We start from the raw sequence: 11,944 nt of genomic DNA on the forward strand, positions 1-11,944 counted from the left end.
TAGGTACATGTCATTTTGGTTGACAACGTATAGCAACGACGAAAATCGTTGTCGAACTGTTACCGCATCATTGGCGAAAGAAGTAGAAAAGAATCTTGATTAGTTTAAATGACAATTGATACGATTATGATATCAGGCCGAGATATGACGATGAAAACACAATTATCTTTCTCTACGTATCTGACCCTACTATAATGTGAAGTATCGCAGACTTCGTTAACAATCGGAAGATTTTTTTTTATTTACCTATTAAAAGTAAAAATTACTTCATTTTCGCTGTATTAAATTAATTAACAATTTGCTTTATAGAATCCAAGCATTGTATATGCATCATATATTTCGTGAAATTTAAGAGAATGATTTCAATCGCATTCAATAGGATTCGATGGGTTTTCCTCTTGATCTACCTGAACAAACGTTATCGCAGGTTAAAAAGATATTTTCTAAATATAAGGTGAAGGTGAGTCTGCTATCGGTAACGTACAGCGAATTCCTACAAGGAGTCCCTTTTTAAGAGACTGGACGAATTATCTTAATTGATTGTACGTACACTTGTTTTGGCGAAATTTTAGATTTCATTGTGGAAACATAAATTCGCTAACTGTGATGTAGTTTTCTCAGCATGTCTCGCGAAACTATATGATCAGCAAAGTCATCTGAACAGAAATTGAAAATATATATATAGGAAAAAAAATATAAATATATATATATATATATATATAATTGCCGTCTATTTTCATAAAACGGCAATTTTTAGAGCGTAGATGTCCTGAAAAACTGCATTGTTTATTTAAATCGTTACCGAAAGGAATGACAGCAGCCGTAAAAAATAAAGAAAACTACACGAATATGGCAATATCTTTTGTAAATGTGAGTAATTTCTAATCTTGCAAGAAAAAATTTTTATTTTCGCTTTATGAGTATATAGCGATACATTACAAATTAGTTGTTAATGAAATATGTTTCTGTACTTCGTTTGTTATTCAATAAAGTTCTACGAATTTGTGACATGCAGTATTTTCCTGTACGGGAGTGCAGTACTGCGCAGCTAAGTGAAACCAGTTGCAGATCTGTCACGAGAAGCCGCATCGTCTGCTAGTGCTTCCATAAAATTCTTCGAAGATCATTTAGTCTTTATAAAATAACGCTTCAGTGACTTCTGGTAAGTCTTCTATTCCAACTTTCGATTTAGTTCCGCTATAATTGTTTTTAAAAATCCTGCTATAAAGTTTGTGTGTTTCAAACAGAGTGTTTTCCACTTTATGGTGTCTGTCGTTAACTAAATGAATCTCTTTACAGTGACTTTAGTGTGATTAGTAAATCTAATTAAAAAGAAATGAAAGAGATCGTGTGATATACATATATTTTAATCTAATAACGAAATATAAAGAGTGATTTATAAGCATCTTCTACTTGGTTTCGCTAAACAAGTTTACCTTGAAACAAACTGAAAAATCGAAAGGCAAGTTCATGATAAACCTTTCCAGACAAGGACGTAACGTTAAAAGTCAATGACGCCAACATCATAGGGTTATCGTACGATTACTCTTTCTTTTTGGAAATGCACCAAATTTAGACTTGAAAATACAAAAATGGAATTCCCGTTATATTTACTTTTAGAGTTACTTATAGAACAACAATATCGTATATGTAAAGCTTCAAAAAGTAAAATTTCGTTAAATCTAAAAATGTTTATATGTAGAATTGTGGAATTTGAAAGGCTCAGAAATAAAATTTTCTTACATGTACTCATTCATACATGTATACATTATACAGTAACTCGCACAGACATAGACACAAATGTGTTTGAGAAATTATTGCTCTATACGTATATTTATCTATAATAATATTATTGCATTAATTGTTTTTAAATATGTTAGAACACTTATTGTGATTGGCAGAAATATAAATTTTACTTGTTTAATACACATAGTTTTTTGTATAATACGTATATATTAACACGTCATTGTCAGAAGTCATAAAAATATGGTTTTTGTTGACTGCTTGTAAAATGCCGGAGACACATAAATAGGGTGTTCAAGCATTGTAGTTATACTCAATCTGTAATCATACTCAACATATAATTTTATTCATGAAAAAACATACGGTTGAAAAAATTGAAGGTAATAGGAAAATATGTTATCAAGATGTCAATGCAGTACACACAATAAACGATTTACATTTACTTACATCGTAACCTACGCAGTTCTGCGGAGAGACACGTGCATCGAAAAATATCAAACAATAAAAAATTATTAGTATCGAAATGGAATATATGTATTTTGTTTAAAATAAAAAATTCGATCGTTCGATCATTTATTTGTGTAATTGAATTTAAATAAAATCTTCCTCGAATAGAGCAAGTATCTCATAAATTAATTGTAAAATAATTACTGTATAAGGAGTCTCGATTTCAAATTTCATAAAAATATGTTCGATGTTTTAAAAGTTACAAACATCGTTGTAATACTCTTCGATATAGATGAAAACTTCAAAATAAACAGCACAGCAGTTTCCTCGCGGATTTATACGACGAAGATAATCTCAGATACTTTTGATGTCTTTTTCAAGAATACTTTTTAGAGGTTACCAGAATGTTACGATTTCTGAAGTTCAAACCTAAAATGTCAAATTAAAAGATTCGATTTCCAATTTAATGGGTTCAAAAGTTTAAACATTTAGATCCGAAGCTCCACGTTCGCGATATACTTTCGTATTAAAACGCGTTCTTACTATTTTTTAAACAAATATTTCCAATTTCTTTCACATCCTAACGTGCCCCATTTTTCTTCAAAACACCGAATCACATCTTCTCCGGTCTCTTATTTTAGTTTGTCGAACATAACCAACACTGAACAAGGATCTGGTTTCAGTTCACCTTAACTATCGCTTCCTTCTTTCTCGATCGCTCACTTTTAACGCAAAAAGAAAAAGGGAAATAACAATAATTCGTAACGGACTAGCCATTTCATGAATAAAGAGAGAAAATCAGTCGCGGGACACCCGGAAGAAATTTAACTAGACATGCAATCATTCTGGTACGTGGGCTATGGCTAGTTAAATTCTGTATCTATATGCGATCATTCAGACCCAGTACACTCTTTCACGTAATAGCTGTTACATAATGTGTGCAGACTTTTCCTGTTTTTGATTTATAATTCTATATGTATATCATGATAAGTGTCTACTACGTAGTTGTGCAGTTATCGATGCAGGTTGTTACTATTACAATTGAAAGAGAGTGGGAGAGAACTGTTCTTCTATGCAATACCTTGCACGCTTTGTGCGCTTTTATGTTTCATAAAAGGCCATTGTTTTCCCTTGTTTAATAAACATGACGATATACGTATATAAATTGTTGGAGAAAATAAAATAAAAGAACTTGGAATTTATTTTAGTATTTATTTTGTATTTATAAAAATTGATTTAGTAATATATAATATCTAAATTATATTAGTATATAAATATATTAATAACACTATTTGTTTAAAAATAATAGTACAATTTATTATGATATTATTAACAATACTACATTATAAAACTATATTGTAATTAAGTACATGTATGCAAATGTAAAAATGTACGTAAATGATATCTATTTTAATAAAATTCTTAATTTCCTCGATGACGAAAAATTGAAGTATTGATAAGCGAGAATTAACATACATATAATTTTATTACGTAAATCTGCTTGTGAAACATGATAATATTTGTATTTACTTTTTCTATCTTAATTAACAGGCCAAAATTAGTTCCAGAATTAGATGGTATAATTCTAAAAAAGGCAATAAAAGGGAGGTTATTGCGACTGGATTCAAGATTATCTTTTCCTTTTCAAAGGATTATCCTTCTAGGCAAAAAAGTATCAGCATTTTAATATCAAACGAAACTATATCATTAGAATTTAACACTCCGATTCGTATGTTCGATTATGCGAATAAAATGTTTTGAAAAAAAAAGTATAGAAGCCGGCACGATAGTGTTCAAGCGATCCACAAGCTCAACAAGGGGGGATAAGAGGTTCATAAGGAGCTCGAGTTGGTAGCCTGGCCAGTGATATTAAGCTACACATTAAACTTCAACCATAAAATCGGCCGTACGGCTATGAGGTTTCGTAGTCATTTCACTAGTTACTAATTGTCCTATTACGCAATGTTGATACACTTTCTCTATATTACTGGATAGCAATATTTCCGGATATAATTAGTATACTACGGTACACGAGGCTCCTGTACGATAGCGCGTCATTTGTCGAGTGTTCTGGAATTGACGCGGAGCTCTCTGGTGTTTGCTCTTTCGTTATGAAATTTTCTCATATACCTATCTTTCTAATTCTTCGATACTGAATCCTCTGACTTTGACGTTCTTTTTTTATCGTATCGTATCTTTCGTAATGTATTTCCTTAATTAAATTATCAGGGATAAATTTTAAATACTTGTTTGTATCACTAGTTAATGATAGAAGGAGAGCAGTTAATCGTTAGAATAAAAATAAAGCGTTTCTTATGAAATAATTTAGTATACAACTTGCATTAATCGAAAAGTATTGGCATCTCCTTCATTTTCTTGCTGATTTCTACTAATTTTTTAAATTTTCTTTTTCCTTTCAGTGCAATGCATCCCATAAAAGACGAGATGGCGATCGTGGGCTCAAGAATAACATACTCTTCGTTCACCATTTGGCTGTTTCTCAGCATTGAATTCGTAATTAGTACGTTGCTATCAATTTTTTTGAGAATCCTTAAGATATTCAAATCTCTGCTGCCGGAACCACCGAGAGATTTGACTGGAGACGTAGTTTTGGTAAGAATACAAAGCATCTCTCGTGATCATTCAGATTATCAAAGCATCTCTCGTGATCCTTCAGATTATACGCTTGAAATAAAAAATTTCGAAAGTTAAACTTTTCAATGAAAGATTCCAAACCTCAAATTTTGAAGCTTAACGCGAAATTCGAAAGTTGATATTTACCGAACGACCGTGCTGTGATCGGAAACAAACTTTTTAATAGTTTTATTTATAACTTTATGCTGTTCAGGTGGCCGGTGCTACTTCCTCTTTAGGCAGATCCCTCGCGGCTGAATTCGTGAAAAGCGGGTGTTCCGTTATTTGCGTGGACAACGATCACGAGTTAATCGAGGAAACAGCATCGAGATTGAAACAACAGCATCTCACCATCGACGAAGCCAAGCCGAGGGACAGAGAGGACGATTCTTCACGATGCAGCTCGACTATATCTGCTTACGAGTGCGATTTCTCAAATAGAGATGCCATTAGAAGAACAGCCCAAAAAGTGAAAGATGATATCGGAAAGATCAACACTTTAGTGACCTGCATTGGCAATTCGAGCGAGGACATCTTCGACACTACCAGCAAGACTTTAATGACTCATTTTTGGGTATATAAAATTTCTGGTTGTTCCTCTTTGTTTCTTTTTGTTGGAACTTTTTAAAGAATACGATCAATGGACACGTTAATCTTCATTCACAATTTTAATTTTCACCTGACAATTAATTTTTTTCAGGCAATTAAGAATCGTTAAAAGGAAGGATTGAAATCAATTTATAATTTTATTTATTATTGCTGGGTAGAAATATTTATTAATTATTGTTTAATTTGTTAGCGATTATTATAAGAAACGTGAATGACCTTGTGGATGATGAGTACAATTTTATCTATAGGATAGAAAGACAGAATTATGTAAGATATCGAAGAAGATGAAGGAATTGGCAGGGTATTACAAATTTATAAATTTTTTTAAATACCTTCTTAGTTTGATTTCGTTAAAAAGTAACACGACCGTTCAAATTGTTAGTAAAAACGTTTATATTCGATTCTAACGCGAATGTAAAGAATATATTAAGGTATTTCTTCCATTGCATTTACAGACAGTGCTCGCGTTTCTTCCAATGATATTGGATCAAAAACGAGCCTATATAATTGGAGTGACCCCAATCGCATCGAATAAAGACGCTTATCATGGTTCCAAGGCAGCTGTAATGAGTAAGCATCTTTGAATATTATTGACATTACTAATTTACTAATAATTAATAATTTAATAATCAGTAATTCGTTAATAATTAATCTAATGGTTGATGCAGGTTTCATGGAATGCATGTGTCAAGAATTGAGCCACCATAGTAACGATTTAACATTTTTGGCATTCTCTCCAATTAGAGAATGCAGGTAATGGTACTTCAAACATTTAGATTAAAATAATAATCGGAATATTCAGTGTTTTTCATAGAAAGGCTGCTTCTTCAAGTTACTTGGGCAAATATTTCTTCAGTTTAAAAAATGTAGATCGTTTACAAGACTTTTCCACCTACAGTGATTCTTATTAATATTCAAACAGTGTTTATAGTATGCAAATATTAATAAGAGTCATCACTGTATATAAATTCCTTTTTTTGGGTTTCTTAATTTAATTACGCCAAATTAATTGGATTTCTGTGACTGTCACAGTACATTGAGAGAGAGTGAAGAACGAGTGGCCAAGAACATTGTGAAAGCAGTACAGACCAATCAGTATAATATGAGCGTCAGCTGGATATCCAAATCGCTGTATCACATAAGGTATAAAAAGATAAATACAGAGTAAAAACTAATTTTTATCATTCTAGAAAAAAGATGAACAATTTTTAAATAATATCAATCTATTAATTTTCTCAAATCTTTCTCCTACGATCTATTTGATAAATAAATATTGACATCAAATTTGAAGATCTCCTACATAAAACAAACTCGGCTCCTTATTTGCCTATTTTATTTTTCAGTTGTATGATCTACAACGGAATAACGTTGCTCACAGAGTGGACCCACTTTCAAGGATGCGATTATCGCTCGTAAATATCTGCCCTCTCTCGCGTTATACCCAATAGAATTATTAAAAGAAGAATGTCTAGAAATCGCAATACTACGATCTACGATGTTTCAAAGGACAGCCTCAGAAGTTCTCTTAATAATTAAAAGAAAAGCAAAGTGCATCCGTACAAAATGAAATTTTATTCTAATCTCTCACGTATCGTTCGACAATTCAAAAGTCTACACAATTGAAGGGAGAGAACATCGAAATAGAGACGCAAAGTTTAAAGAATAATCAACAATAATTACAAAGTTTCCGTATATGAGAGATATAGTACAAATTATATATGCATTAGAAAAGAAAAAATAACATGTATGTTATTATTAAGTATTCGGTTGTTTTTGCTTGAAAAACGTTCGTCAATCAGGAATTAGCACGTCGTAATGACCGCTGTCCGAATTACCGGTGAATAGCAGTCTAGCTGTAGGGTATTGCGAGCTCACATGATTGTGAAATACTCGTTTAAGTTCGGGTCTGTCTTTGATCTCGCGATAGATCGACAGATTCATGTTATACATCTTGGTAGCGACCGTGCATTCGAGTTCACTGGCGAACGTGCCCACCATGTCCATATAATTTTCATAAGTTTGCCGATCCGATATGTTCCATTCGGCCATCACGAAAGGTCCGTACTCGTGCCAATTTTCCTTGATGTGTTGCACAACCTGTCGGACAAGATTTCTATCGTTCGTAGAAATAAAAGGTGCGAAGGGCATGCGATGAAAAGACTTAATTGTTCCTTGAAATCGAACGAAAAATTCTTTTACTTAATTACAATTTCTCTTTTAAGATGAAAAGCAAGCATTAAAACGATTTAAAGATTCATAAGATTCTATGGGATAGTTTCTAAATTAGAAATTTTGTTAAGATAAGAAGATATATAGGTACTGATAGATATTAGATATAAATTGCTTGAAGTAAATGGAAGATTTTTTGTTCATCGAAAGAGCTTCCTTCGTTTTATCAAATACGGATCAAATTTTCTCTCTCTTCGATGCGTTAAATATTAAATTTTAGTTCCTCTATAGAACATTTTTATATATTTCCTAATATTCTTTCTATAGAGTCTTTGATTATTTCGAGCAATTTATTTTACTGTACTGTAGATCTTTTTCATAGTTTGCCTGAAACAATCACATAAACGAAAACGAAGCACACCATTGATCGCAGATACCGATGTTCGTCCTCGTTTTGCCATAAAATGTAGCTAATCGCTCGAAACATGCAATTACCATCGCCGTAAATGTTTTGCACGCGAAACGTGCCTTCAGCGCACCTTAAACGAGCCGTATCTGTAACATAAAGATCATCATTTATATTCTATTATCAATAAGTAAAACATTAAATCTCACACGCACGTCGATTTACGTTTTAAATCCTCTTAAAATAATAATAAATTCTATTACCAATATAAAGCGGACGAAGGTGTACCTCTTTTAAAAAAGATAGAACGCCTGTTTTTATCTCTTTTAACACGTGTATGTGAACAAAATTGTTCACAGGGGATCCAATTAGTTTGTCGATTCCAAACGGAGTATGTTTGTCGAATACCGGAAGCGTGGATGTAGAAGTCTCCGCGGTCCAGGTGCTGTTCGTGTCCGAATCGATTATATCTTTTCGCATTCTTAAGCAGCGACGAGCGATGTACGCACTTGTCTATTAATAAAACGTGCAAATAGATAATCGATGGCTCCTTCTATAAATAGAGTATTAAAAGTATCAAACAAAAGTATAGTCTATTTTGAATATAGCTTATATGAAGCTGCTTATGTCGACTCTCTGTCCATGCGAATACTTTTTCATAATTATTTTTAAATACTACAAATGTCGTATAAATTATCGATTATTATTTGAGAAAGGTTACTCTGCGAGTTTCATCGATGCTATAAAATTGCGATCACGTAAGGACTGAATTTTTCCATTCTTTTTTTTTTTTTTTTTCAGACGAGATAAAAGGAATTCTTCGTTTAAAAAAAATTGTAAAGATCGGAGCGTGCTGTTAAAGGCAGAATTATTATCAGTATTTTATCCTTCTTCTACTTTTACCTTCTTCAAAGATGTGGCTACAGAAAAGGAAACACCAGAGGCAAGGTAAGAGGAATGCCTTTAAAAATTTTAATACGTGGACTTTAGTGATGTCCAGTTTAGATATCCTTCGACAACGACAGTATTCGTAAGCCGCATTTTTAATTAATGTAAAAGTTTAAATTAAAAACGGGTTTGGTATTTCTCCTTTTTTTCCTCCTTTTCTCTCCTTTCTTTTTCTTTTTTTTTTTTTTTAATTAATATCGAATTTATTCATACGCAGATTAATTTATATAAACATAATTTCGTTTATCGACATTGGTATTTTGAAAGATTTGACGGAAGTTCGATCTTCTGATGTCTTTTTTATTTTGTAATGGAATTACGTTCACTCGTTGCGTTTTATACATTGGAAAGTCAATTTTTAATTTATATAAATCAATAGTACAATAATATCAAGCGCTGTAAAAGTATCTTCATTTTAATTATTTCTATAAATTAATGATTTCGAATTTTTATTTTCCTATTCTTTATTACTACAGTTCTTTTTCGCGATCAACAAGATTACTTAATTAAAATTGATATTATAAATGTGAAAGAATTATATAAAATATTGTATGATATTTAAGATTGTAAATTAAAGATTATGTCTTTTGAAATAATTTGTAATGATCGTTGAACAGATTATTTTAGTAGTTTATTAAATATTACAAATTTTTAAAATTCCCTCGTTTCATGGGTCACGAAAAACTATCGCCACATAGCGGTGAAAAGGTGGAACTAATTATCAGGTGGCAAAAATTAAAAAATTCAAATTTCTCGGCTAATGAGGTGAATGCTGTAATTTTTAACGACATAAATAAATAGAGCCTAACGATGTAATTTAAATCAGTTTCTTCTAAATATTCCCCCTGATTTCATAGTTATAAACAATTTTAAAAAATCGTCTATTTTATGGACCATGGAACGCTATAGCCATCTAGCCTCCGAATCGGGAAATTTGGATTTCTTAATTTTACCTTCTGTCTGATTAGTTTTATCTATTCGCCGTTAGATGGCGGTAGTGTTACATTGTCTATTGACTAAATGATTTTCTAAAATTGCTTATAATTGGAAAACTAGGCATACTTAAACAAAACTAATTTTAGTTAATTATATAGGTTAAAACATTCGTTTGAAACGTCAAAAGTTAAAAAATTCTGTCTCGGAACTGAGAAGTTGGATTTCTTAATTTTACCTTCTGTCTGATTAGTTTTATCTATTCGCCGTTAGATGGCGGTAGTGTTACATTGTCTATTGACTAAATGATTTTCTAAAATTGCTTATAATTGGAAAACTAGGCATACTTAAACAAAACTAATTTTAGTTAATTATATAGGTTAAAACATTCGTTTGAAACGTCAAAAGTTAAAAAATTCTGTCTCGGAACTGAGAAGTTGGATTTCTTAATTTTATCTTCTGTCGATTAGTTTCACCTATTCACCGCTAGATGAGTGTAGTGTTTCGGGGTTCATAAAACGAGCAAATTTCAAAAATTTTTAACGTTTTTACGTTTTTATACTTTTTCTCTAATAGCTTCACGATTTTTGTATGTATGTTCTTAATAAAAAAGTCTTTTAATATCGGATGCGTATAATAAAATTGATATTAAATTTTTTTTGTATTTTATATTTCCTTTCTTCCCTCTCAGTGGCCATTCAATTATGATTCTGTGCTCCTTTTATCTTGGAAGCTTTCTAATAAAAATTTATAATCTAAGCTGGCTAAACAAGAGACAATCCAGGAATAATAAATAAATATGTGGTTATTTAATATTTGATAAAAAACTTTATTTATTCATTTGATACAAAATAAATTGTGTTACAATTTATAATAATACATTTTAATATTATTTATGAACATAATGAATATTAATTACGTTTATAAAGATAATTAAGAGAATTTTACAAGACTTTTACATATCTAAAACTCTCCATTGCCTTTATTCAGGTATATGTTTAAAGAAGATATACATATAAGATAGGAAATGAATGTGAAAAGGGGATTAAAAACTGACCCAGAACGCAATGTACGTAAAAGATCGGTAGGTAGAGAGGAATACAAAGAGCGGAAAACAGGGGAAATAAAGGAGAATGACCTGACAAGACGAAAAAGGATCGAACCCGTTGCAGGCAACAAAAATGTGGTACTAAGCTTTTAAATAAGCAAGTAAATGCAACACCACTTTGCTGCGCATCCGTTTCAAATAGAATTTCATCCTCTAAAAATTATTAATTGTAAAACTATATAAATTATATATCTACTTATAGGGATAAAATTCCCGCTTGCTGTAAATATTTTATTAAAATTAAAAATGCGTCATTTTTATTTCACCTATCAGCATAATGTATACTATATAAACACGTAATACGTATTGCGCGTGTCACCATTCACAAACACCGAAATTCACAATGCATTCCGTACATGGTAGAACAAAAACACAATACGCTCTTCTATACGCTATAGTCTACTCAATTAAATCGTTCCATTCTAAGGAAAACTTTTAAATACATACATACATACATAGCTTCTTCCACCTTTAATGCGTAGCACTTCCGCAATTAGAATTCTTGATTAACCCGTGAACTATGTAAAAAGAAAACTCATGTTCGCTAACTTTGAGTAACATCTAAAAATAAGTGAATTAATTCTTTATTAATTCCTCTGTTAATTCCTATCAAGCAGGTTTCTGGTTAAACTCTTTCATAGAACGTAGGAGTCCAGCTAATTATAATCGGTGCGTATTTGCAACGTAATACATACATTTTTATAATTTGTTGTTTTAGAAGAACCGTTTGACAGAAATTTTGTGTGCCATCTCCTTACACATCATATTCTCCTAATACAAATCCCCAATTTGGGGCCAAAAATTTCTGTCGATTCCTAAAGAAAGATTCATAATTTGTAAAGAATTGCTTAGTTCTATATAACAGCTTAAGGTTAAACAACAAAATTGTATGTATTTGTACTTACGCACTGCCACTATTAATTATACTGGCAGAGTAACAAAGTAGG

General features: G+C 31.5%; 3 protein-coding genes and 1 long non-coding RNA gene across 9 annotated transcripts in view; 1 reads left to right on the plus strand and 3 right to left on the minus strand.

Annotated features, from left to right (window-relative positions):
• The window catches only part of Nab2 (Nuclear polyadenosine RNA-binding 2), a 239,919-nt gene that overhangs the window by 8,502 nt on the left and 219,473 nt on the right, over window positions 1-11,944 (minus strand). The window lies entirely within an intron of this gene.
• Window positions 1,009-8,548, plus strand: LOC139987296 (short-chain dehydrogenase/reductase family 16C member 6). Of its 6 annotated transcripts, XM_072003393.1 has the most exons (8): window positions 1,047-1,162; window positions 2,832-3,038; window positions 4,611-4,803; window positions 5,039-5,398; window positions 5,889-6,003; window positions 6,102-6,186; window positions 6,466-6,576; window positions 6,777-8,548. In XM_072003393.1, exons 2-8 carry the CDS (start codon window positions 3,025-3,027, stop codon window positions 6,847-6,849), a joined length of 951 nt encoding a protein of 316 aa, XP_071859494.1. In that variant the 5' UTR covers window positions 1,047-1,162; window positions 2,832-3,024; the 3' UTR covers window positions 6,850-8,548. The 6 variants fall into 6 exon arrangements, with proteins under 6 accessions (XP_071859497.1, XP_071859494.1, XP_071859496.1 ...); XM_072003396.1 differs by lacking the exon at window positions 2,832-3,038 and having other exon boundaries at window positions 1,009-1,162; XM_072003395.1 differs by lacking the exons at window positions 1,047-1,162; window positions 2,832-3,038 and adding an exon at window positions 4,004-4,216.
• On the minus strand, window positions 7,219-9,056 carry LOC139987387 (uncharacterized; the record flags this gene model as incomplete). Its single annotated transcript, XM_072003563.1, has 4 exons — window positions 7,219-7,530; window positions 8,024-8,157; window positions 8,297-8,521; window positions 8,912-9,056. Coding segments are annotated over 4 exons (810 nt in total), but the record flags the coding sequence as incomplete, so codon positions are not given.
• On the minus strand, window positions 11,252-11,837 carry LOC139987806 (uncharacterized). Its single transcript, XR_011799944.1, has 2 exons — window positions 11,693-11,837; window positions 11,252-11,558 (listed from the first exon to the last, which is right to left on the minus strand). It is a non-coding gene; the product is annotated as an uncharacterized lncRNA (long non-coding RNA).

The sequence above is a fragment of the Bombus fervidus genome, chromosome 5 (assembly GCF_041682495.2).
Source record: "Bombus fervidus isolate BK054 chromosome 5, iyBomFerv1, whole genome shotgun sequence".
Taxonomy (NCBI): Eukaryota; Metazoa; Arthropoda; class Insecta; order Hymenoptera; family Apidae; genus Bombus; species Bombus fervidus.